The sequence below is a fragment of the Lupinus angustifolius genome, chromosome LG16, assembly GCF_001865875.1.
Source record: "Lupinus angustifolius cultivar Tanjil chromosome LG16, LupAngTanjil_v1.0, whole genome shotgun sequence".
Lineage (NCBI taxonomy): Eukaryota > Viridiplantae > Streptophyta > Magnoliopsida > Fabales > Fabaceae > Lupinus > Lupinus angustifolius.
Genome location: NC_032024.1, coordinates 5,124,158 through 5,148,420, shown reverse-complemented (window position 1 = coordinate 5,148,420; position 24,263 = coordinate 5,124,158). Strand labels below are relative to the sequence as shown.

The following is a 24,263-nucleotide window of genomic DNA, read 5'->3' as shown; positions in this document are numbered from 1 at the left end:
AATGCCTTTTATGATTGCTCTAATGTTGATTTTCTTTTTAATTTTTTTTACCACAACTAAAATCAATATAAGATTAACCATACCATCTAAAGAGCAAGATAGAAAGATAGTGTAAGAAATTTGTAATAATACAAAGATACTCCCAGACTTCTAATGAACAAAGATATATTGTCCTAAAACATGTCCAAGTTCTATTACATGCTAATAAAAATATGTCATTTATTGTTATTGGTGTGAGATTAGATTTATGACATGATTTGAGATAGCAGATGTTCACTTCTAAGCAACATAGATATAACTAGGTGTTAAGGATGAGAGCACGTCTGATGTCCCATAAAGTGTATCACTTCATATACCACTGCTTGTGATTGGTTGAAAAAATATATTTAAATTAAAATTTTAATAATTAATTATTTTTCTGACTAATCATAAACAGTATCATATGGAGTAACACACTATTTTGAGACAATAGATATCCACCCGTTAAGGATGTAACCACGTCCCTATTTTAAAAAGAAGAGAAGTAGCAAGCCGTCAAAGTTAAAGTATCTATTTCTTCGTCCCCACACCAGCTTTGATGAAACCTTTTTATTTGATCCTCAAGTATTAATGAATTGGGTCTTGCAAACATAGCTTTTAATACTTAACATCATTTTATTTAGACTTAATATATATCTATAGTCAATGTTGACGATGCTTCAAATATATTATTATATAAAGTTTCACGCACACACATTGTATGATTAGAATGGAGGTAAGAGGCTTAGACCATATAACTTATCATACATCCTCAAAAAAATCCCTCAAACTCAAAGCCTTTCAAACGATTTGACACAAAGTATGAAAATGAATACTTTATGTAACCGGTAATGAGAAAATTTGAAGTAAATGGGAATATATTTTTTTCAGTTTACTTATACTGTTATTAGAAATTGAAACTAAACTTGCAATTACCAATTCTAATGTTCCATTTGTAAATTTCCAAGTTGAAAGAGAAAAAAACTTCCCCTTCCAAAATAGAAAAGAACTACCAATGTATATTGATAGAAGATGAAGGTCCATTTGTGAGTTAAGTTTTGCAAGAGAAATGAAAAACTTAGAGTCATCTCACAAATGTATTTTATGGCTTTCAAAGCTTCCATTTCCTGTCATTCCACTTCAAAATCAAACTCGCAAACAGACCTTAGTGATTTGCATTTACATTATAAGACTGGCATTTCACTCTTGATTATTGCATCAAAACAAATGTGCTTTGTCATGCAATAAATTGATTCACAATGGCTTGATTGTGAATGTTGAAGCATAGTAAAGATCATATAAAGCTCCCGGATCTATTTTTAAGAGGCTTATTGTTAAAATTGAATCATTAGTAATTCTGAAATGCTAGAAAATACAATCTAGCAGAAGTTTAGAGCATAGCAATGAAGGAATAACTAACAAAATTCACAAATATTTAGGACCTCAAAGGATCATTAGAATAAAATACTTTTGGCATTCAAAGTTACAGTACAATAACAACAAAATCCTACAGAATGAAATCCACTACATGGATTTTCATAATCAAGAAATTAATGAAATATGGTATACTGCATTTTCTATGATAATCATAGCTAAGTTGTAGAAGCTACATTGCAAAAATGAGTTATCACAACCTTAGGTAAATGAATCTAGCTGTTGGGGCTCTTGTAGTCCAAAAATAGCATAAGCTTAGATTTCCTTACATGTCAGGTTGATCAAAGTCAATTGATTTATCCTCAAAACTGTAATCTGATTGTGGGAGCCTATTGCTGGCCAATCTGCTCATTATAGCAAGACCTAGTTCAAAGCAGAAGAGATCCAGTTACCTCAAGAATGAAAATAAACCACATTACTAAACATAAAATTCCTTTTGAAGTTTTACCGAAAATTTATTTGAAACGCTAGCTTGTAATCGACGTCACAGTTTGCATGATGATCCAAGACTTATGAATTGTAAATTTTAAAAAAAAATCAAGCATACACTTCCATTACAAACCCAGTTGGAGTTAATTCATTTTGGTCATTGAAATGTGTGCTTTTCTTTGGAAATTCGTACAATTGGGATATAATATTGTTATTTTTCACTCACTTTGCTATAAACCATATCTGCCAGGATTGATTTTAATTTAAATATGAATTGGTTCTGTAAAATCATTTTGTATTTGAATAATTCTGCACATGAATGCTAAGCAAGAGATGGCACAAAGTATACCTTCAATCATCTTGTAAAGTGATGACCACCATCCATCTGAGGATATTTGGTGCTGGTCTAAAGATTCTTCGATTTCTTTATCATGTTTCCTTTCCAAAACCCGCTGCAAAGTGATCACAGCATCCTTTGTCTTCTTGAGAATACTGTTCTCATCTTCTATTTCCAGCCGTTGCAGGTCATTCTGTGATGAGGTGAGACTGGAAGCAAGAGCAAATTGGGCAGCAGCAGCCCAGCGAGAAGAAGACAACCATTTCCTATGGCCATCTAGAGGCTTGTTTTCTCGTCTTTCTACCTTGTCCCCGCCAAATGCCAAGCTGCGTAAGTATTGGGCATTTGCAGCTCCTGTACTCTGCACCATCTTAGAGAAAGCACTGCCTTCATTTGATAGCAGCTCGCCAGGGGTATCATATTCAAGAACCTTTATTAAACATCAAAAGCTAGCATCAATTTTCAAATCGAATCAAACCAACATCAGCTACGACTGTTCAAATTTTAATTTTCCTAAATACAAATTTATGTTACCATTATTCTTTTCAGCATTATATTTTTATATATTGGATACACACCATCATCAAATTTTGTGCTTAATGAGAGAACCCTCCCTAGGAGATGACCCGTACTTAAATGGCAGTTCAGGTCTTGAAAATTTGATTTTTTTTGTCTGTGGTAATGTAAGCACATATTTTACCTAAAGAAACTAGTTATAGTGTGAAGGCCATTAAAGAGCTAATAATGTTCTATCATGTAGACTATACAGACCAGTAAAGAGCTAATGATGCTGTGACTTTGATATAGCTTACACCATTGTCATAGAGTACATGAGTTAGTAAGCTCCATTGTTTAAACATTGACTGCATACCTTACCGCCATCTAGCAAAATGATTCGATCACTGTCAATAATGGTGTTAAGACGATGAGCAATAATGAGCATTGTACAGGATTTAAATTCCTCTCGGATTGTTTTCTGTATGAGTGCATCTGTCCTAACATCAACTGCTGCAGTTGCCTCATCAAGTACTAATATCTTTGATCGCCGCAATAATGCCCTGGCAAGACTCAACAGTTGCCTTTGTCCAACACTGAAGTTCTCCCCTGCCTCGGATACCTTAACACAGCACAATTTCATTAATAAATAACAGTTTCAGCAATGATAATCATATCTGGAAGAAAATACAGGACAAATCACTTTACTAATAAAGCATATCCACAATTCATGTCCCGACGCTTAATCAAGTGAGCTAATTCTAGGGGACTAAAGTGTCATTTTTCACTCGTAATTATATTCACAGAAACATAATGAAGACACACATAAAAGCAAAAGGAGGACCAATACGATAATCATCAAATTCAGTTACATAAGTCAAGAAAGAAATTACTTATAGCTATGCTATTAACGTTAAGTAAAAAATACCATCATTTGAATCAACAACACAATCATATCTCTATCTAGAAAAGTACCGTTTAGCATTTACCTCAGTATCCAGCCCCAAAGAATTTCTACGTATCACGTCCTTCAAGTGTGCCCTCTCCAGAGCCTCCCAGAGGTCAGCATCATTGTGTTCATTAAAAGGATCAAGGTTAAATCTCACAGTTCCTATTAAAAAATAAGACAAGCTTAGCATAATTGTACGCGATTATTTGACTTTTTATATTTCAATTACCTCTATTATATCAATCCAGAAGTTAAAAGGTACTTATCTTCCACAACTCACAATTTAATAATTATAAAAGCAGACAGAATAAAGATTAACCATTTAATATTGTCTGTTATAAATATAAACAGGAAACATTTTTTACCTTCATAACCACTTCAAATTTTAGGAACAATGGTTTATACTTTTTACTATATAAGTTTATTCAACCATGTGGTCAAGTAGCTCACTCATCTCTTCTACATTGTTGGGCGGCAAAAGTTCCTTATAATAGATTGTTTAGGATCTTTCATGGTTATGGATCAGCTCTATGGACTTGCACATTGTCCTCCTACGAAGTTTAGAGGTTTTGGCACATGTAATGATGCCAAAATTGTGGCAAGTTCTGTTTTTGCTATCCTTTAGTGTATTTGCTTGGAAAAGGAAACATTTAAATGACTCATTTCCCCCTCTTCACACAGTTTGGGATAGGATGGCTTTTTTGGATTCCCTTTGGTGCTTTGCAGTGGTGTTTTTATGGTAGATATGCAAAGAGACTGGCATGCTTTGTTGCATACCCTATTCCTCAGTTTTTGGATGTTTCTCTTTGTTTCATGTGAGAATGTCTTATCCTCTTGTAATATTCTCTCTCCTAATCTAATAACATTTCTTTTATCATATTGGAAAAAATGTGGCAGTTTCTAGATGTATTGAATTCTTTAATTATCTTTAAAGTAAATATGTTTTATCCTTAATCATTTTATGTTTGGATTGTTTATCTCTTACCTAACTAGTGATATGTATAAATAAATTTATCATGAGTGCATCGATCATTCATAAATAAAAAAAATCATGCTAAAACTTTATCATAAAAAGGCAATCGAGTGCACGAAGATCCCACTTAGTGGAGTCCAGGAATGATAGATGTACACAACCTTATACTTGCAAACGATGAGACTGTTTCCAAGATTTGAACCCATGACTTCCAAGTCACTAGGCAAATCAACCATATTATTGCACCGATGCTTACTGTTTCCTAATACTTAATCATACCCCTTGTACATTTTCTTCCTTTATAAAAATATAAAGTAGAAATCATGTACTGAAATACAATAAAAAGACAGCTCGGTGCACGGGTGAATATACTAAAATACAATAGAAAAAAACATTTTTAATACCTGAAAAGAGAACAGGGGATTGTGGTATAATTCCAAGAACTTTACGTAAATCAGCCAAACCAAACTTTGATATATCGCAATCATCAATCAGTATCCTTCCTCTTTCCAATTCCACAATTCTAAATAAAACATTAAGCATGCTAGATTTTCCTGCTCCTGTCCTCCCAACAATGCCAACCTTATCACTAGGAAAAATTGTGAAAGTCAAGCCATGCAGAACAGGAGGAAGTTCAGGCCTGTACCGAAGAACGACATCTTCAAATCTAATTGACCCAGATGAGGGCCATCCAGAAGGAGGTCGATTATCATCAATGATTGATGGAGCCTCCGAAGGCAAATCTACATAGGTGCCAATTCTCTCAACTGCATTTAAACTATTCTCTGCCATACTTGCAAGCCTGAGCACAGAAGTCAGCAAACTAGTAATATTCAAAGCATAACTAAGTAGCAATCCCATAGTTGATGCAAATTCCTGCTGGTTCTTTGCCCTTCCATTCTGCAACACAGCAAAGGTTGCAGTAAACCATATCATGATGCCTCCCAAAGTTTCCAAGCGGATTCCAAGCCATCGATTTCCACTCATGTTCACAAGAGTGAACCGTATGTTGTTGTCCACAGAATTCCCATTAATAGAAGCCATTCGATCATAAGCTTTGTAAGCACGAATTGTTGATAGACCATTAAGTGCTTCTCCAAATTGTGCATAAACGGGAGATCTGCTAATTGAATCTAGCCGCTTCACTTCACGGGCTGTGCTCTAAAATGAATAAAATATGATGACACAAGTTTATACCCATTTAATTTCACACAAAAAATTAATGATTTCCACTACATATCTATGGGAAAACTAAGAAGAAGAAAAATCTAGGTAAATACTTTCAGAAATCCTGAAATGGTTAACAGTTCCTAAACTAGAAAACATCGTTACCAAAAATTGTCTCCCTTTTGCTAACAAGTGCCAGACACTTGTTAAGGAAGCCAAAATAAAAGTTAAGTGAAAAGGTAAAGTTGTTTCAACTTCCAATGTGTAGAATGCTTTGATTTCATTTCAAACCTCCTATTTTGACTTCCTTAAGAAGTTAGAACACCTTCTTTTTAAAATAACAAAGTATATTAGATAAGAAGAGAATAGTACAAAGAAGTGGATAAGACATCCTCACAAAGAATAAAAAGAAACCAGTAACCTACGAGATAGAGCTATACAACAAAGCATATCGATCACTTTGCATATCTACCATAGAAACCTCACAAAAACCCATGGGCAAGCACCAAAGGAATGCCAAAAGAATGAGCCTATCGCCAACAAAATCTAAAGAGAGAAAGTTTCACTAAAAAGTCTACAGTTCTCTTCGGACCATAAACATAAAATTACAGCGAAAACCAAACACTGCCACAGAGCTTTGTCAGCTATAATCAATAATAAGGGTAAAAAATTTAAGTGCATGAGTATAGTATCCTCCACTGAATCCATATTTATGTGTGGCAAAGAAACAACAATAATTACATAAGGTAGACATGCTTGTTTATACTAAACAATTAGACCAACTTCATTCACACTACAGATGATTGTTTATACTATAAAACAATTAGACCAACTTCATCCACAGTTACTTAAAGCCGGATATTAAATCTTAACCAAGCTATCAACTTAGACTTAATATGTGCAATATGCTTGATAGTTTTGCTTCACCTGATAACTAGCACCTAAGCTTAAGCAATGTCGGACTTAATCAAATCAATACATTCTATTATCTTTCACTGGATACTGTGTAGGGTTTCAAAATTTTAAATGGGAGTAAAAGCAATAATAAAATGTTTATACCTGGTAGTACAGATATGCTCCATAAAACAGTACTAACAATGGCAATATCGCCCACAGGGACATTGTGCTGACAATCCCTATCAGGATGAATGTTGAAAAGAGCTGGAATAATTGACCCAGAAACATATTCACAAATGGGGCAACACTGCGATCAATGTCACCTAGATCCTTTGCAAACCTGTTGATAATCCTTCCGAGTGGATTTGTATGAAAAAAAACCATAGGAGCTCGTAATATGGAGTGAAGCATGGCTTCATGCAACTTTTGGGCAGCACGAAGACTTGATACGATTAACCAATAAGAATTTGTTAAAGTCACCATAACCTGAGAGAACGTGATAAGGACAACTCCAAATTAATTCATTCCATGGATAAAATTTGATAAAATGCAAGCAATAACAGTAATTTGACCTCCCGTGTAAAATGGAAATCAGACAATAAAAAGAAAGCCGTGATGTAGAAAAAAAATGAACTGAACTTGCTATCTTATAATCAACTTATACCTGACCAAAAGCTAGAGCTGCATATATCAGATTGAAGAAACCAGGATTATAATTCACAGAAGCACTCTGATCAGTCCAATAGCTTAACCATGTGCTACTGCACACTCGTAACACCTCTGTCAAGACATAGCATGCAAAGAGTACAAAAACCACCCAAAATCCTCCTAATGCATTCTTGTACCTACAAGGACCCAGGACAATAAGATTAAAAATCATATAAATGAATGTTCATCACTCTTTGCATGATAATTAAGTGAAGTAGAAAATTTAAGATCAATCAGAAACAGGATAACCACATAAAACTTGCACCATGTTCCACTTTATTATAGATGTTCAACATTGGGATTCTACATAAGAATGGCATTGCAGTGTAGAGAATGAAGCATTCCACAATATGAATGTTCGTGCATGTGCATGGGAGCACATTAATGTGTGGGGGAATCATTGGTAGATGTCCAGTATGTTAGTATAGAAAATAGTTCTAAACTACTATATTTCAATTGATACTATAACAATTTATTTAAATCATGTTACCTTTTTACAACATTCAAACTGAGAACACCTGTTTCCCGTTCTTCCTGTTTAATAAGTATAGATTTTCCTTCTTTTGGTTTACTTTCACTCTTTGCATGATCAGTAGATACTCCATTGGCCACTGGTTTTGAAGATGACTTCTGATCAGTGGTTTCAATATCTACATTTTCTTCTTCGTACTCCTCCATCTTTCCCGCATTTTCCATAAGCTTTTGGAAAAATGGCCCCTGGCTAGAGAGCTCTTCAAATGTTCCCTCCTCTTTCACCATACCTTCATGGACCAAAATAATTCTATCAACCTGTGATAGGAAATGCAGCTGATTTGTAACAAGAACTCGGGTCTTCCCTCTCAATTCTCCCTTGATGCATTTATCAAAAACCTGAGATGATATGTAGAGCATGTTAGACACGTCAAGATAATATTGAGATGGGAAATCATACTTCAACATCTAGCGACATAAAAAAGATAATTCCACGTTGATCAATAGTAAAAAACTGAGGGCTAATCGCATACTGTATTCAGCCACTATCTCCAAATCCATGATCGTTATCTATTTCATCAGTAGAATAAACTCCATTGCATATTTTCCATATTTTGCCAATGTACATGTCAGCTATTGGCAAGTACCATGGACATATAAAAAAGAAAGTGTGCAAGTTTCAGTGTAAAGCATCCAACTGCGAGAATAATTTATTAAGTAATTCAAAGAATTCAGAAGAACTATTGTATACAATAAAAGAAATGGAAATAGTAGGCCTGACACATAATACGTATAGTCAAAGAAATAGAAAGTGTCTTTCATGTTTTTGATTAATAAAACAAGGAACTCAGCCACTATACACAGAAAGATGCAAAGGCACTGTAAATCACAAATTTTTGGTGAGACCAAGAGAGCAGGAACACTAGATTATGTAGTCTCCCCACGAGAGTTGTTTCTCAGGGATTTGAACTATAAATCACAAATTTAATCATGAATTACCATGTATTTACATGAATGCATATAAAACATGAGCCAGACCCAGTTTACATATACAATTTTACAGCACTCAAGCATCCAAAACAGTCTAACCCAACAAGTTTCACTGGTCAATATTTAGTAGTCCTAAGTTATGTATATAAGATCACCAAAACAAGACCATAGACAGCATAAAATTTAATTGAGTTATGTACAAAGAAATAACAGCAGGTCACTAAACTGACAACTTAGCATAAAGGTAACCTGTCTAGCAACATGCGCATCCAAAGCACTTAGGGGGTCATCAAAGATGTACACATCAGAATTGGAGTAGACAGCTCTAGCCATGGATACTCTCTGCTTTTGGCCACCACTGATGTTTACTCCTCTTTCACCAATTTCAGTTAGATCACCACCCTAGTCATTAAGCATGTGAGAGAAAGAAGCAAGAAGAGTCACCAACTTAAATCAAAATACAAAATGGAGAACCAATTACATCTAGTTAAATGTTATATCTCGTGTATATACTCACAGGCAGTAACTCAAGGTCGTGCTTCAGTTCAGTCACATCCATTGATCTTCCATATCTTATTGGGTCAAAGGCAGAACCAAATAAAATGTTATTCCTCACCTGTATATATAGAGTTTATCATCCATCTCCCCATATTAAAAGAAGATGAGAGTGGTTAAGAGTGCCTTAGTGATTAAGAGAGTGGTTACTTGTAATGCATCCAAAGTAGAAGTTATAAGAGTCATTTATTAGTTGGGTATTAGTACATATAGAATAAATGGTCAGTATTCTGTATTCACTTTTTTGGAGCCTGTTTAGTGAATTTTTGTTTACTTTCCTCCGTATTTTCTTTCCCCACCTCTTCTATGCTCTTCCAATGAACTATTCTAAATGTTAATCACTATACAGGATTTTAGAATCTTTATTAATTAACTTACAGTTGCATTAAAAATCCACGAAACTTGGGGTACATAAGCAACTGTCCCTCTCATAACAACAGTTGAATCTGCAATTGGAGGAAGTTCTCCAAGCATTGCAGATATGAGGGACGTCTTCCCTTCTCCAGTACTGCCAACAACTGCAACTAAGCTACCAGAAGGTATATCCAAGTTTATGTTTGACAATGTGGCGCTCTCTGCCTGAAGAAAGAAAATTAAGTTATCAGAGCTTCTGCTTCCAGAAAATCCAAAAGCAAGAACCTTAAAAATTCCTGATGTTATCAAACACAATAAAATTCCATATGATCAGAAGATGCTTCTGGGAAGATATGGTATCAGTATAGCAGTGACCTATAATAAATTTAAATTCTAGCTCAACGAGATTAAAAAATTAATGGCAGAGAGCAAACAGGTAAAACACGATACAAAAAACAAATTTATTTTCCCACATTAGGGTACTAGAAAATACATGTCCTTTATGCTAGTTATTAGAAATATGTAGGAGTAGGCCTAATTCAATCCCAAAAGCCAGCTCATAGAGGGAGGATTGTCCAAGTTACTATAGATGACTGATGTGGTTCTTCATTACACTAACACTGGTATACCATAATGACAAAATATGCAAGATTAGATTGAAAAAGACAATGGACCTTTGCATCCCAAGAAAAATATCCATTCTTTATCGAGATGGCCGGTAACCCAGGCTCAAGAGGTGGATTTGGTAGAAGTATTCTCTCTTCTGCTAAGAGCAACTCCTCCAGACGCTTCAAAGATACATTTGCATTGACCACCTTCAAAACAAAAAGCAGAATTAAGCATGTGAGAACTCCATTCGATCTACATTGGTGCAGCATTGATTCTCATTTCACTCGTTTAAGACAACGATAAAACTGAACGCCCCCCTCTCTTGGAACGTTATTAACAAAACAAGTTAACTCTGGTTATGTTGTTTATAAAAGAAGAAATTTTATTACAAAGAGGGAAGGAGAGAGAGTACAGGAACAGAGGATGAGGCATCTTGAAGCCAAATGAAAAAAAAAACATAAAAGAGCAAAGGAGAATAACCTGAGTTATAATATTAGGAAGCATGAAGAGAGGAAATCGAAGCACAGCAAACAGAGAAAGTGAAGTGAAAGCTCTCGCTGGTGTCAAATCCCCTCCAAGCAAGGTGAAGACTCCAAACGAAATCACAGTTACAACAACAGGGATGCTGTTTAGAATAAATCCATTTAACTGCAACAAAAAAATAGGGCTCAAGTCAGGAAGCAATACCACAGAAGAAAATCTACTTTTTTTCATAATCAACACTTAACCTTTCCCATCCACAATACTGAGGTTTTAGATTGCAACAGTGGAAAACTATCAATCAAAATGATAATTCAACATTCTAATCTTACCATCAATTATTTATTTGAGGTTTGGGTGAAGGGGTCTGTCAGAAGTCAGAAGTCAGAACTTACATTCAGATGCTACATTATTTAAAAAGGCGCTGAGAGGTGAAGTCCGTTCTTATAAAATTAGGCTGGTAAGTCTTCTTCGTTTAGGAATCATCCATCTATTCTATCACACATCACATATGTTACTTTTATTTTTCTCAGTGTTCATTGATTTATATCATCTACTACATGATTGAGCAGTTAGTCACCTTCAGTATCGGAAGAAGGAAGATTCAAAAGTAGCTTCCTTGTTGTTCCCTCCAACTCTCCTGCTATTGTCCATTATAACTCTAAATTTAATACAGTTACTCTTACAGTTTTAAGCCACTTTCAATGTGATGAATCTTCATTCAAATAGCTATCTTGTTTGATTTGTATCATTTATTAGATCTTTTGGAGGACAGGAAGCAAACCATTATTGCAGGGTCAACACAGGTTTTTTGTAGAGACAGTAGAGTAAGTTTAGAGAAAGAAAGTTGGTGAAGAGATGATATAACAATATTCATGCAGCAGATGCTTAGTTGTTTACTAAGTTAGGTCCACAGAAGTGCAACCTGATGTCAGTTGAATTCTAATGGGTGGACATGCATGTAATACAGAAAAGTGTTTGTTTAGAAAAACCAAAATTAATATATTCAAGGTAGCGGATATTTTTAAACTGTAAACAAACAATTATTGTAACATAAATATCTTGAATAGATTTCATGCCGTACCGCACCCAGTAACGATGCTTTCCGAAACCAAGATAACTCATCATTTCGGACATTCTGTACTTTAGACTGGAAACTACTCTCCCATGCATAACATCTAGTCCATGTCAGCACAACAAACATCAGAGCTGTTAGAACTTAACAATCTATACAGGTAAAAACAATGATTATACAAAACATACAGTTAATCATTCTTGGAAAAATACATACTTTACAGTGTCCATAGCAGCCAAAATTTCATTCATGAGACCAATTCTCTTGTCAGTACGTTGTAATCCTTCCCTAGACAACTTCTGCATTCTACTGATGATAAATGTCTGCTTCCACAGAACACATCATACAAGTCAGAATTGAACTAATTCAATTGTGTTTTCAGCAGGCTTCCATGATGATGCAAAAAAGTCTGAGACCATGGATATCATGCCACAAATACAGTTATCAATCTAGACTATTAGCTTACAAAAGATACTTATTTGGTGCTTCCAAAAGTAAAGCTATAACAGAAAACCTCATCACCTTAATTGGTATGAGACTAAAGAAAGGAATCAAAGGAAAAGGAGGCACAGGCACAGAGAAAGGAACAAAATCTACTGTGATGAGATGCAATAGCTTAAATTACTTATGCTTGTTGACAGTGGATATACTCAAAAATCTAGTGCGTTGCAAGTGAAGTACAAATTACAGTAAGCAGGTGAACTACTGTACCTGTAGTGGAAACAAAAAAACTAGCATCAAAGCACCAAGGAGTGAAGCAACGCCTAGTTGTTGGTAAAGAAGAACCAATGCAACGATAATACGAAATGGAGCTGACCACAAAGTGTGAAGTGACTGGCATATTTGCTGTTTAAGGGGGGAAACAAATCAAAACAATGTTCACTGTTAAAACATCAACATCTTCAGAAAATTTATAACACTGAAGAATTTCTGAAAATGGTTTACAAGAGGAATTATATAATTAAATATCTAACATTTTGAACACCACAACAACCATCTTCGTAAGTATATTCAACTTCCCAGAGTATATCCATTTCCATTTTCATTAAAATGATGGTATAGAGTAAACAAATATAAATTTGACCCTAAAATCAAAAAAGGTCTTGTTAACGTCTGCCCTTAGGGAAGTAGTAAATGGTTTTTGGAATTTCAAGAAACTAAATGCTTGAACTTTTCATTTAGTTTCTATATTTTATTCCTTAACATGTGTCCCAAGGCAGAGTTACTAAGCATAAAATAATTATCTTAGATGCCTTTGGTTTCCTTTTTATTAAATCCAATATTTAGTCCTCGTGTCAGAGCTATCAAAATATATCTCAATCACTTCTTTTACCAGCTCAAACAGTTTTCAGTCAAGGGGTTCTCTGTCTGTAACAAAGCTTGGTTGACTAAGTGGTCTTCAGTTTGACCCTTGCCACCATTGTATAATTTAAAATTTTAGTTTAATATTCAATGTAGTCTAGCATAAATGGTTACACATTTTCAAACGAATTATTGTACAACACATGTTACAGTTATCCTAGCTAGTACCGGTTCCTTATTAATAGCTTTAAGCAGCAACTAGATGAAATTGAATGGACACCAGAAATAGAGAGAAAGCATGCCTGGAGTGCCTCAGCATCAGTAGTCATTAAGTTGGTTATTTTTCCTGATGCAAATTGCTTTCGGGCTTCATGAGTAAGCCTTAGAGATTTGCGGAAAACAGCAGCCACCTACAGGGAAGAAAAATAAGATAAATGAATATAGCACCAAACTCAGCATGTTGAGTGAGACTGGGCGAGCATGAATATCAATATAAACATGTGCAACAACTCCTGAGTCCTGACAACTACACCGTGTAATCACAGGCCAAAAATATTAACATAAAACAGATTTTCAGGCAATATATGGAACTAAGGCTCCATAATCTATCTTTCAAAAACACACTACTCTTGGACCCTTGTTTAAGACCTTAAGCATTAAGGCGGATAGCCAGCATTCACTTCGCACAATGGTCGATCTAAAACTAAAGTCCTGGGGTGGCTGCAGAGTATAATTACTTGCTAAATCATACACACTTAAAAGAAAATAAATCTTGTGTAATGTTAATGTATTCATATTTAAAAAAATATATACCAAAAGTTCATATTTAAAATGCATTGTTATATTGTGCATGTCCATGAAGTCGAACCAAAGTTCCAGGTGGCGTTGCAACCTGTGTGTTCATTCATAATCCGATACTGACTAAGTAGTCTTTCTTTTTAGGATAGAAATCTAAACTAGGGCAGGGAAAAGATGGGTTAATTCTTTTTCTGAATATAAGAATTGTTAAAAGTGTCTAGCTTCAGCAATCAAGGCTTTCTTTTACAAGCTTAATGGGCTGTCAGTTATGGAATCATTGTTGGCCACCTAATAACTTAGGTCAATTAGTTCTTCAAGAACAAACTTGAGAATTAATGATCTTTTAGAGAGTATCTGGAATATCTTCAGATTATCTTTAGGATACATCATCCTGGAATCAATTAGTCATCTAACTGGGGAAGCAATCTTGGAATTTTAATTTTGTTATGTTCTTTATTTGTTTCGATTAGAACAACGGGGTCTAAAACCACCCCAAAAGCTAGGTCATAGGGGAGGATTGTCTAAGCCATTATAAATAGTTCTTTGGTCATATACTCATCAAACATGGAACTTTAACACACCCTCACATCCAAGACTGGACATCTGAAGCATTAACCTTGTAGGAATAGACATCTACGAGTGACCCAACATCATCATAGGCCCAGATACCATACTTAATCATGCCTAACTTCATCCAATAAACTAGCTCATGGGGGGGGGGGACTAGATTGCCCATGTCACTATAAATGGTTCATTGCTTATATACTAAACCAATATAGGACCTTTAACACTTAACAATTTTCTACTCAGGTTATCAGTCTTATTGTTAGTGGGTTAGGGCTTGTACTAATAGCACTAGTGTTTGACCTAACTGTTAGCATAAGGGGGGTATTATGTTAGTATTTTCGTACCAGTTATGTCCTATCAATAATATTTTTAATTTATCATTGTTGGCTCTTTATCTCTTTTCCTTTCCCAAACCATAAACCAATAATGTTTTAAAGATGTAACAAAAGCGGCTCAGTGCACGAGGATCCCACTTCGTGGGGACCGGGATGGGTAAATTAAATGAAATATATATAGGGAAAAAAGAGAGAAAAAGAAATACCAGTGTTGATCTTAGCCGATAACCAACACGCATGACATTCTGAAAATATTGACCTTCGCATAACACCCCAAAGACCTACCAAATAGAAATTCAGAAAGGATCTTGATTAGTCAAATCTTCCAAAAATTCTAAATTACTTCACTGCAATTCTAGAAGCTATGGAGATTGAGATATTTTACTCGGAAAAAAAATTACTCCAATGTTTATCATTGCTGTTAACATGCAGAAGAAATTACCCGGGTACAATAATCACAGTCAAATCTTAGAATCTGAAGCAAACAGTAATATCATCTAAAACATAAAATCAAGAACTAAATCATAAGAACTTCTGGCTTCACAAAGCATTTAATCCAATCCATATATTAGCAATCAAGAATTTAATTAGATTTTGAATCATACCACTCCAACAAATATTGAAAAGGCATAAATGTAGCCAATCCATGCCGGATCACCATTTTGCATAGACTGCAGACAGTTCATGGGAGACATTAAGTGAAATTATGAAAATTGTTAGAACAAAATAATATAACATTAACAAGGTATTTTGTTAGAGAATAATATTTTCCGTCTGTAATACATATTAAGCTGCTATTCTTTTTTTGTTAGTCTACTATACTTGACCAGTGACAATTCAGTAAAAGAGCAACTAACCTGTAGTAGCTGATTCAATATAAGTGGGCCCAAAAATTGGGAAATATCATTGCCAATCTACATATATTAAATGGAAGAAGTATATCAAATTAAAGTTTTCAGCTCGACAACATAGCAACTTAGTCTAGATTTCAGTGAGCTCTAATACCGGCTTAAGCTGATACATGATAGTTGTTGCAAAATATTGTAGATAGGAGAGAAATGAGACAATTCAGAAATTGTGATTTTACTGAATGGTGAAATGTGCAGTGTACAGCAAGCCAATATAACAAACTGATCCATCTAAATAGAAGCATAAATATTTTAAGCGTCAAGTAGTGCAAGTTAACATTCTATGAAGTTAGCATGTTAATGTTCTATATATAATATATTAACTGTCTATGTGTTTTGCGCAAAATGCTACATAGCCAGTTCCAAGTCCGGAAAAAAGGAAAACGGTTGAGCTAGTAAGCCAACACCCAATGTAAAACTTTGTCGAAACTTAATGATATTGGAATGATCTATATATTCTTGGAAGACCATCAGGACATCTACAGTTTTACATGCAATAAACTCCAAGAGGTCTAAATATTGTGTCCCCAAACCAAACATTGGGTCCTAGTGCAATAATGATACAAGAACTCAAAAATTACAGTTCGCAACCTTGTGATTATGTTGGGAAGTAAATCTCACATTGTCTATGTCATTCTCCTAAGCATGGTTTAAATACATGTTGGGTTACTTCTCTCATTATCAATTGGTTTTGAGATGGAACATTAACAAACCAAGATGTGGATAAAAAATCTACTCTTCACATATGGAACAATTTACAATAAACAAATCATTTTCTTTTATTGAAAATAACATGAAATTGTGAACATAAAAATAAAGAAATCTATAAAACCATTAAGTTCTTTTCTCACAAATGGACCTATATATCCTGTCAGAAATTATGTTCACCCATGATATTAACAGAAAAAGTGCATTACCTTGAAAAGGCCTCCACACCAAAACCTACATAAAGGAAAACAAAACGTAAATGAAATTAAAAGCACATGAACACTAATGAGAGACACCAAAAAAGGTGCAGTTTTATATTTAAATAAGTGCCTTCATAGTCATGTATCAAGAACTGTTATTATGATAATCTCATTTTACAATTCAAGCAGCCAGAACATACAGAGTTAAAAGGCTGACCACACAATCCTCTCTCCCTCTGTTTGCATGTGTTTCCAAAACTTTGATATCAGAAATAACTAATTTTCACATTGTTCAACGGCGGGAAACATGTGGCGTAGAGTCTTTGGTTGGATGTTAGATATACCTAGGGCATATGGAGGCTACTAGAAGAGTAAAAGAGGAAAAAAACTTTAAGGTGTGCTGTTTAAGCTGTAATTTGGTGCTTATACAAATTTATTCAAAATACAAAAACTTACAACATTGTTATGAATTAAGGAAATGGTGACCCTAAGAACAACGGTGGTTTACTTGCAGTTGATTCTAAATGATTGATTGGAGCTTGACTGACAAATGGTTCATTGATAGAATATAAATGTAGCATTCCTCTATTATCTAGTATAAATTGAGGTGCGGCCAGATAGGAACTCGGACGTTGTGCTTCAACCCACAGCATTACTACATTATCTCCATCTCTTCCCCACTTTGGCAAACTCTTTTTTTTTCTATACTAGCAAGTATCCCTTACATCGAATGGCTTTTATTCTTTTAAAATTATGGGATAATTTTTATAAAAAAGACAGAGAGGGAGAGAGATCAGAATAAGAAAAATGTTTAAAATTACAAAGGATATATTTAAAAAAAAAGAGTTTGAATTTAATTTCAGAATAAGACAATAATGGTATGCATCATTCTTTGAGGAAGGGTAGAGTGGGAGATTTAGTTGCTCTCAAGAAGATGTTCTCTAATTTAGTATACACGAGTGGATTATTCAACCTGGGATAAAAACACAGTAACAGAAAGGGAAAAAGTGCACCGTAGTCTGCACATCCTTATCCATACCTTACTCCAAGGCTTGCATTTAATGCTCTTAAAAGCCAAGGTTTTGACTTCTTAGACTCTTCATCCCAGCATCTCTGGAAACTAAACAATCAAGAGGCAAGTTGTAAAACAATACTTATGTAAAAAGAAAACACGTTGAGAAAAATGAAAACACATACTTGTTGTTCAGTGTCTCAGTTCTATCCCATGGATCTAATTTCCATACGTCTTTCTCTGTAAGTGGTTTTTCATATCCTTGTCTCATGATGGGATTCATCCAAGAAAAAAGAATTTCTGCCAAAGGAAGGAATGAAAATGAGTTACGTGTGAAGTGTACTTACAGCTAACGGGAATACTGATTCAATCAAGTGCAGCCTAGATGTACTACAAATGTCTTTGCACTATGCTACCTCTAATTTTATACAAGGAAAAAAATACCAGAATCACCATACCGTGCACAACATTTCTTAGCAACTTCACTTGAGATTGTAACAATTAACGCAATCCACCATAAAAAACAGATAAAGTGTCATACAGGCCAGAGTTTTACTTTTCTAAATCTCTTAGAAATAATTCCTAATGCATTTTCTAAAAGTAAAAACTATCCACAACATGCTTAACTAATGTTTGACCATTGTGTAAATACGTACTTGACAATATGTTGGCACGCCTCTCAGGGCATATCGTCTCTCCACCAGGAAGTTCATCATATGTATCATCAGTAACCAATTCACTCCGAATGGGTGTATAACCGGGATAAGGATCCAAAGTAGGAATGTAGACCAGCAAAAGTATTGCAAACAAAGCCTGGAGCCAAGAAGATTATGTTAACTTTTTTATTGGAAAAGTTTCGCCACTAGAGTTCTATCTGAGCAAAAATATAAATGGGGGTGTTATAAGATACCATCCAAAGCAGGGGAAAAAGACTAGGAGGAGGAAGAACTAATAATAGAGCAAAGGCGCCCAATCACTCTGTAAAATAAAAATAGCAACTCACACTCCCCTGAGAAAAAACTCGAGCATAACAGTAGAGAGAAGCCTTTAAGATAACCTTACCCCCGAACTGGTTTAGTGGTAAAAGACACCCATAAAAATATGTCTCTTTCACTCTAACAAAGTGCAACATAGCATTGACAAGGATGCACACTGCCATCACACCAAATGTTTGCCTCCTAATTTATGTCAAAACCTTTCCATAACATGTTACAAGTTTATGCGAGTAGACCATTCAAATAAGAAGATATTTCAAAAAGGACCACTCTGAACAAGTTAATAAAGCCACTGCTACTGTAAATGTGTGGCCTTCAATATCATCAAGCTAGACTCTAAAGTGTATTACAGATAAACAAACCAAATGCTAAGTATCAATCACACAGCACAGATCTGTAAGGAATACTAAATTCAAGAGTACAGATACCTGGCAGACCACCTCACTGATGTACAAATACAGCACAGATCTGTAAAGGAAACCAAATTTTGAGATTGAGAAAAACAGACAAAGAAAAGTATGATTTTTAACATGAAAGTGTGAAAAATGTAGACTGCCTCATTTCCATTGGTTGATATGCATCGGATACAATAATAAATATCTATACACACAGACACATACATATTTATTTGATTATTAGATGTTCCTTTGTTCAAAGATATTGACTGAAGAAGTGGAACCAAAAAAATGCAGGTGTTGCATGTGATTCACAGATGATATTACAGCTTCAATTATCACATTGTTGATCCATATCATAGAGATTCGACAAAGTTTTATGTTGGATATCGACTGCCTAACACAACTTTCACCTCTTATCCGGGCTTAGTACCCGCTATGAATAGCATCTAGCACACATATGCAGGTTTTACAGGTTTAATTATCATAAGATGAAAATTCATTTTGAAGTCCCTCTTAAATATTGAGGGACTTCAGAGTAGCTTTAATTGCGGTTACAAAAGCGGAGGACCGAGAGTCTTTCTAATACAAAGAAACTAGGAGTACATTATCTCTATGATAAAGTTGCCCTTTACTCATGAAAAAAGAGATTTGATGAAGTTCTCAATAAAATAAACATACTGAATCGTTATTATCCAGCAAGACACTTAACATAAATGGATGTGGTCAAACCTGCTATAGAACTCCTTCACAGAAATGATGAGATTGAACAAAACAGCACTCCCTATAATACTATAAATCGCAGCAAATCTGACAAACCATCGGAATTTATGGATGTAGACTTTAGTTTCAATACCAATCAAAATCAGCATAGAGCACCAAGCAAGAGCTTCAATGATCAGTGAAACTATCTGTTGATAGACGATATCACAGCTTTAATTATCATGGTCAAAATATACCAGAAAAGGATTATCAAGAAGAAAGTAAGGGAACTGCGTGCAATATTGATAGCATGAATAGGTTACTCAAATCTATAACATTCAAATATCCATTATATGCAAATTAAGTAAAATAGGAAAAATGAATCATAAAAACATATGTAGTAGTATCACCTCAAATGGAGCAAGATGAGTCTGCCCATCTAAACTAAGAATTGACATTCCCGTGAACAATCTGAATAACGGCTCTGCCACACAATATGCAGCTAACAACCCCAGAATGTAATTATAGAGTTTGGACCTCAAACAGAACCTCTTCACCGTAAAATCCTTCCTGAGCAACCATATCCGGTAGATGCACGAACCTAGAAGTATTAACTGTGAAACAGAGATAACCAAAGAGTCGACTGCACAAGGAGTGTAAGCGCCAAAGGCATTTTCCACGACTGTTGTCCACACTCCACGTGCAACTGGTTGACAATACCAATCTAATGGCTCAAAAGTCATTTTGATCAGCTGCTTTAACAGGAAGGTTTAAGCAAAATGCATCAACACGAAATGCTCCCCTCTTTCCTCTTCAAATGGAGTAGTCTCTTTGCAGTGAGATGAACCTAAAGCCAATAAGCATTTAAATCATATATATGCTAATGCATATGAGCCTCAAATGAGTGCATAATAAATAATAAAAAAAGCATTCACATTTCACCATTTAACCCTCATACATGTCTACAATAAGAGTTTAATACTTTCAATTTCGATTTTTGAATGTAGAAGTATGAACAAATAGCTACTCCCAAAGATTTTACCTATTTCAACTTTTTGACAGAACCCCAAACAAAAAACTCTAACAACTTAACTAAGTATTTATTCAATAAGCTATTTTGAAATAAGTTAAAAACAGCTAAATTTCATAAGCTTCTCTTACAAGCTTATTAAACAAAAGGGTGGCCCAATGCACGAGACTCTCACTTAGTGGGGTCTATGGAGACTGAAGGATAGATATAGGCAGTCTTATCTCCACATGTCAAGAGGCTGTTTCCAAGTCACCAAATAACAACCTTACCGTTGTGGCAAACTCATCCGACAAGTCTATTAAAATAAGCTAAAAACAACTTGGTCGTAAACTATTCTCATAAATATAAATAATTTTTTCACAGAATTTCAAACAGTTGTCCCATTTTAATGTTATTACAAATCCAACTTCAATCATAAACCCGAACGATAATAACAGAAATGAAAAAATAAGTAGAAACCAAAAGTGAGCTTGCATTTACATATAGAGTCAGATATGTGAATTTCTAACGTAATAGTACATTGGGGTCATCGAAATCCAATAACATATTACACAAATTCTTACTAGCACCAAGTTTTTTTTTTCAAGTTCACATTATAGTGCATTTTATTTGAACTCAGCTAGAGAATAAACATAATTCAACACGAACCAAAACCCCAGAAAAATAAAAATTATTAGAAAAACGAAAAAAGTAAATTAAGGATTAGACAATAGAGTGATATTGGCACGTGAAAAAACAACAAAAAAGAGAAGTCGAAGAAAAGAGATGAAAATATTGGGAGAATGAGAGAAAGCGAAATGTACCTTTGTCGTTGAGTGAAACCAACCCAATAGAGAGAATGAAAATGTCAATAATATATTCAGCCTCAGATATTCTGTAACTTATATATATTATCATTTATATTTAATCGTCTATTATAAATCTTTCATACATGGATATTACACTCATATTTATATTTAGGGATGGCAAAAAAAAAACTGACTCATGGATGATACATCTAGAAATACCCAGAACAGTTACACGCAATAATAGTTTATGGGCGGGAGCGAGTTTTGTGATACCCGTTCTGCGAGTTGCCGCAAATTTATATATTTAGTTTTTAGTTAAATTTTATATATATTTATTATTATTTTAAGATTATATATCATATACTTTATTATTATTTCATAATAAATCACACATATTTGACTATAATTATTACATATTGATAATTTATCATATTAGTCATATAACAATTATTTTTACATATTAATTATTACAAATTATATAAATATATAATTAAAATTAAAAACACATTGGGTACCCACAAATATCCGCTATTGACAGAATACCCAAGAAAGCATTATTTGCACTGGCTAGTACCCATTACCATCTCTATTTATATTAGTGAAAATAATGTATGGAATTAAATTTGAGACATTCATTCATCAAACTATATATGTTAGATTGTGGGCACCTTTGGAGCAATACTTACCTCTCTAATTACAGTGTCAATCACGGAATCTCCTACTTTAACCCACATTAAATCTCCTGCATTTCCCTTTATATTGGTCGTATTAAATTTTAACATAAGATATATACATGCTTAAATATAATAATTTTTTATTTTTTACCAAGTTTTATCAATATTTCTTATGGTGACACTTTTTAATTAACATTGGTCATAGGACTTAGGAGAAGTGAGCACCGAAATTTCATTCTATTTCAAATAATTTGGAATTATTATATGTTTTTTTTGCAAACAAAACATAAAAATAGAAAACTTTTTATGCCAAGTTCGAGAATGTGTTCTTCATTGAACTACAGTTTAAGCTTGAGAATCAATTATACATTGATGAAACTATTAGCAATCAGTCCTCTAATATTAAAATGATATTTTAGCTAATTGTGTGAATTAATTTATACTCTAAACTCATCTATTTAGATATTTTAATTATTTATTTACAAATGGAAACAAATATTTGTTTATTTTTGTGTCCCATAAAAGTGAAGTATTAATTATGACATTTCCTCTATTACAATTCTTATGGTAAAATTTTAATGACAATAAGTAACATCCTACCACCATTCAAAAGATTATAACAACATATTTTATAACTTATTTTTAAAGATTTATTTTTATTTGAATTAAAGTTTATTAATCGTCATTAATTTAATGATATTTTATGCTTATAATTATTATAAAGATCTGATATTTATCAATTTTGATTTTCTTTAATTAATATTTTAATTGTTATCATTATTACAAAGCTTTTTTACAAGATATATTTAGCCTATAAAAAATGTGTGGGTCTAGTAATGTAAGATTCAACTAAATTTATAGATAGACTAAAATATTAATAGTTCAATTCCCGAGAACAACTATTGTTAAGAGAGACAATCATACATTCTGAAATAGAGTAATTTCATTACTCGTAAGGTAAGAGGATAAAATTGATTATAGTCATTTAAAATGATTTATTTAGTGCATAGAATTGACATATCACAATAGTTCAAATGATAATATGGAGAAAGGAATGGAATACTCATGACTATTCATATAACATTGAAATATGTTTTAACTTTTCTTCAACTGAATATTGTCAATAACTGAAAAATTATATTAATTATTGACAAGAGTCAAACAACTACTAATTCAAAAAAGGAACAATATTTTGTATTCCCTTTCAATTTACCAAAAGTGTCAAACAATTTATTTATGAACCGTTACTTAATTTTTATCATTAAAGGACAATTTCCTAAAAAATACCACAATAATAATTTATTATATTTTTATTAATAAAATATATTATTTCTTTCATATTAACATTACTATTATATTACTTTTTATTTATATTCCTTATTATAATTATTATTAATATATTAGAACTGAGAAAATAAATAATTAACTTTAGTGGCACCACCAAATCTGAGACCAACCTTTCATTGGCTTTAGCTTTTCTTGGACCAATGGAGTAGAGAGAAAAGTCAAAACCAAACTTGACACCACTAAATCTAGAGTGAATGCCTCAAAAGTTATGAATCCTAAATGACTTTGATTTTTTATGCTCAATTATTCTCTCTTAATTGTTTTGAATTTCAAGTTACACTTGAGAAGCAAGTAAGACTATTTGGGATTTTTTTAACAAATTAATTACTCTCTTCCTTAGTCCTTCCTATTTGATATGTGTTATTATGACTTTATTTCAATTTAATGGGATTTTTTTATTTTCCTTCTTAGTTTTGTCTCATTAATGGAACTCCAGGTACACATATCTTTAAGCTGTGAGAAGAAATCACTTAAAGCAATTTTGTAATCAACACCTAAGTTTATTTCCTTTCCTCTTTTATCCTTCAATTATTAATGTTTAAATTCAAATTAAGGAACCTT

The 24,263-nt window shown here is 33.6% G+C and overlaps 1 protein-coding gene and 1 long non-coding RNA gene across 2 annotated transcripts; one reads left to right on the top strand and one right to left on the bottom strand.

The window, feature by feature from the left end:
• On the bottom strand, window positions 1,448-21,746 carry LOC109330135 (ABC transporter C family member 2-like). The gene is made up of 28 exons (XM_019564180.1): window positions 21,697-21,746; window positions 20,274-20,710; window positions 19,894-20,072; window positions 19,195-19,234; window positions 18,428-18,584; window positions 17,957-18,071; window positions 17,799-17,879; window positions 16,769-16,793; window positions 15,801-15,857; window positions 15,549-15,614; window positions 15,150-15,224; window positions 13,546-13,653; window positions 12,653-12,787; window positions 12,158-12,264; window positions 11,951-12,044; window positions 10,867-11,034; window positions 10,452-10,592; window positions 9,802-10,002; window positions 9,386-9,484; window positions 9,118-9,270; window positions 7,898-8,277; window positions 7,364-7,544; window positions 6,862-7,185; window positions 5,040-5,796; window positions 3,703-3,824; window positions 3,090-3,335; window positions 2,231-2,648; window positions 1,448-1,815 (listed from the first exon to the last, which is right to left on the bottom strand). The coding sequence occupies exons 2-28, from the start codon at window positions 20,604-20,606 to the stop codon at window positions 1,718-1,720; spliced, it is 4,860 nt and encodes a 1,619-aa protein (XP_019419725.1). The 5' UTR covers window positions 20,607-20,710; window positions 21,697-21,746; the 3' UTR covers window positions 1,448-1,717.
• LOC109330136 lies at window positions 3,571-16,808 on the top strand. The gene is made up of 3 exons (XR_002105629.1): window positions 3,571-3,580; window positions 8,999-9,004; window positions 16,727-16,808. It is a non-coding gene; the product is annotated as an uncharacterized LOC109330136 (long non-coding RNA).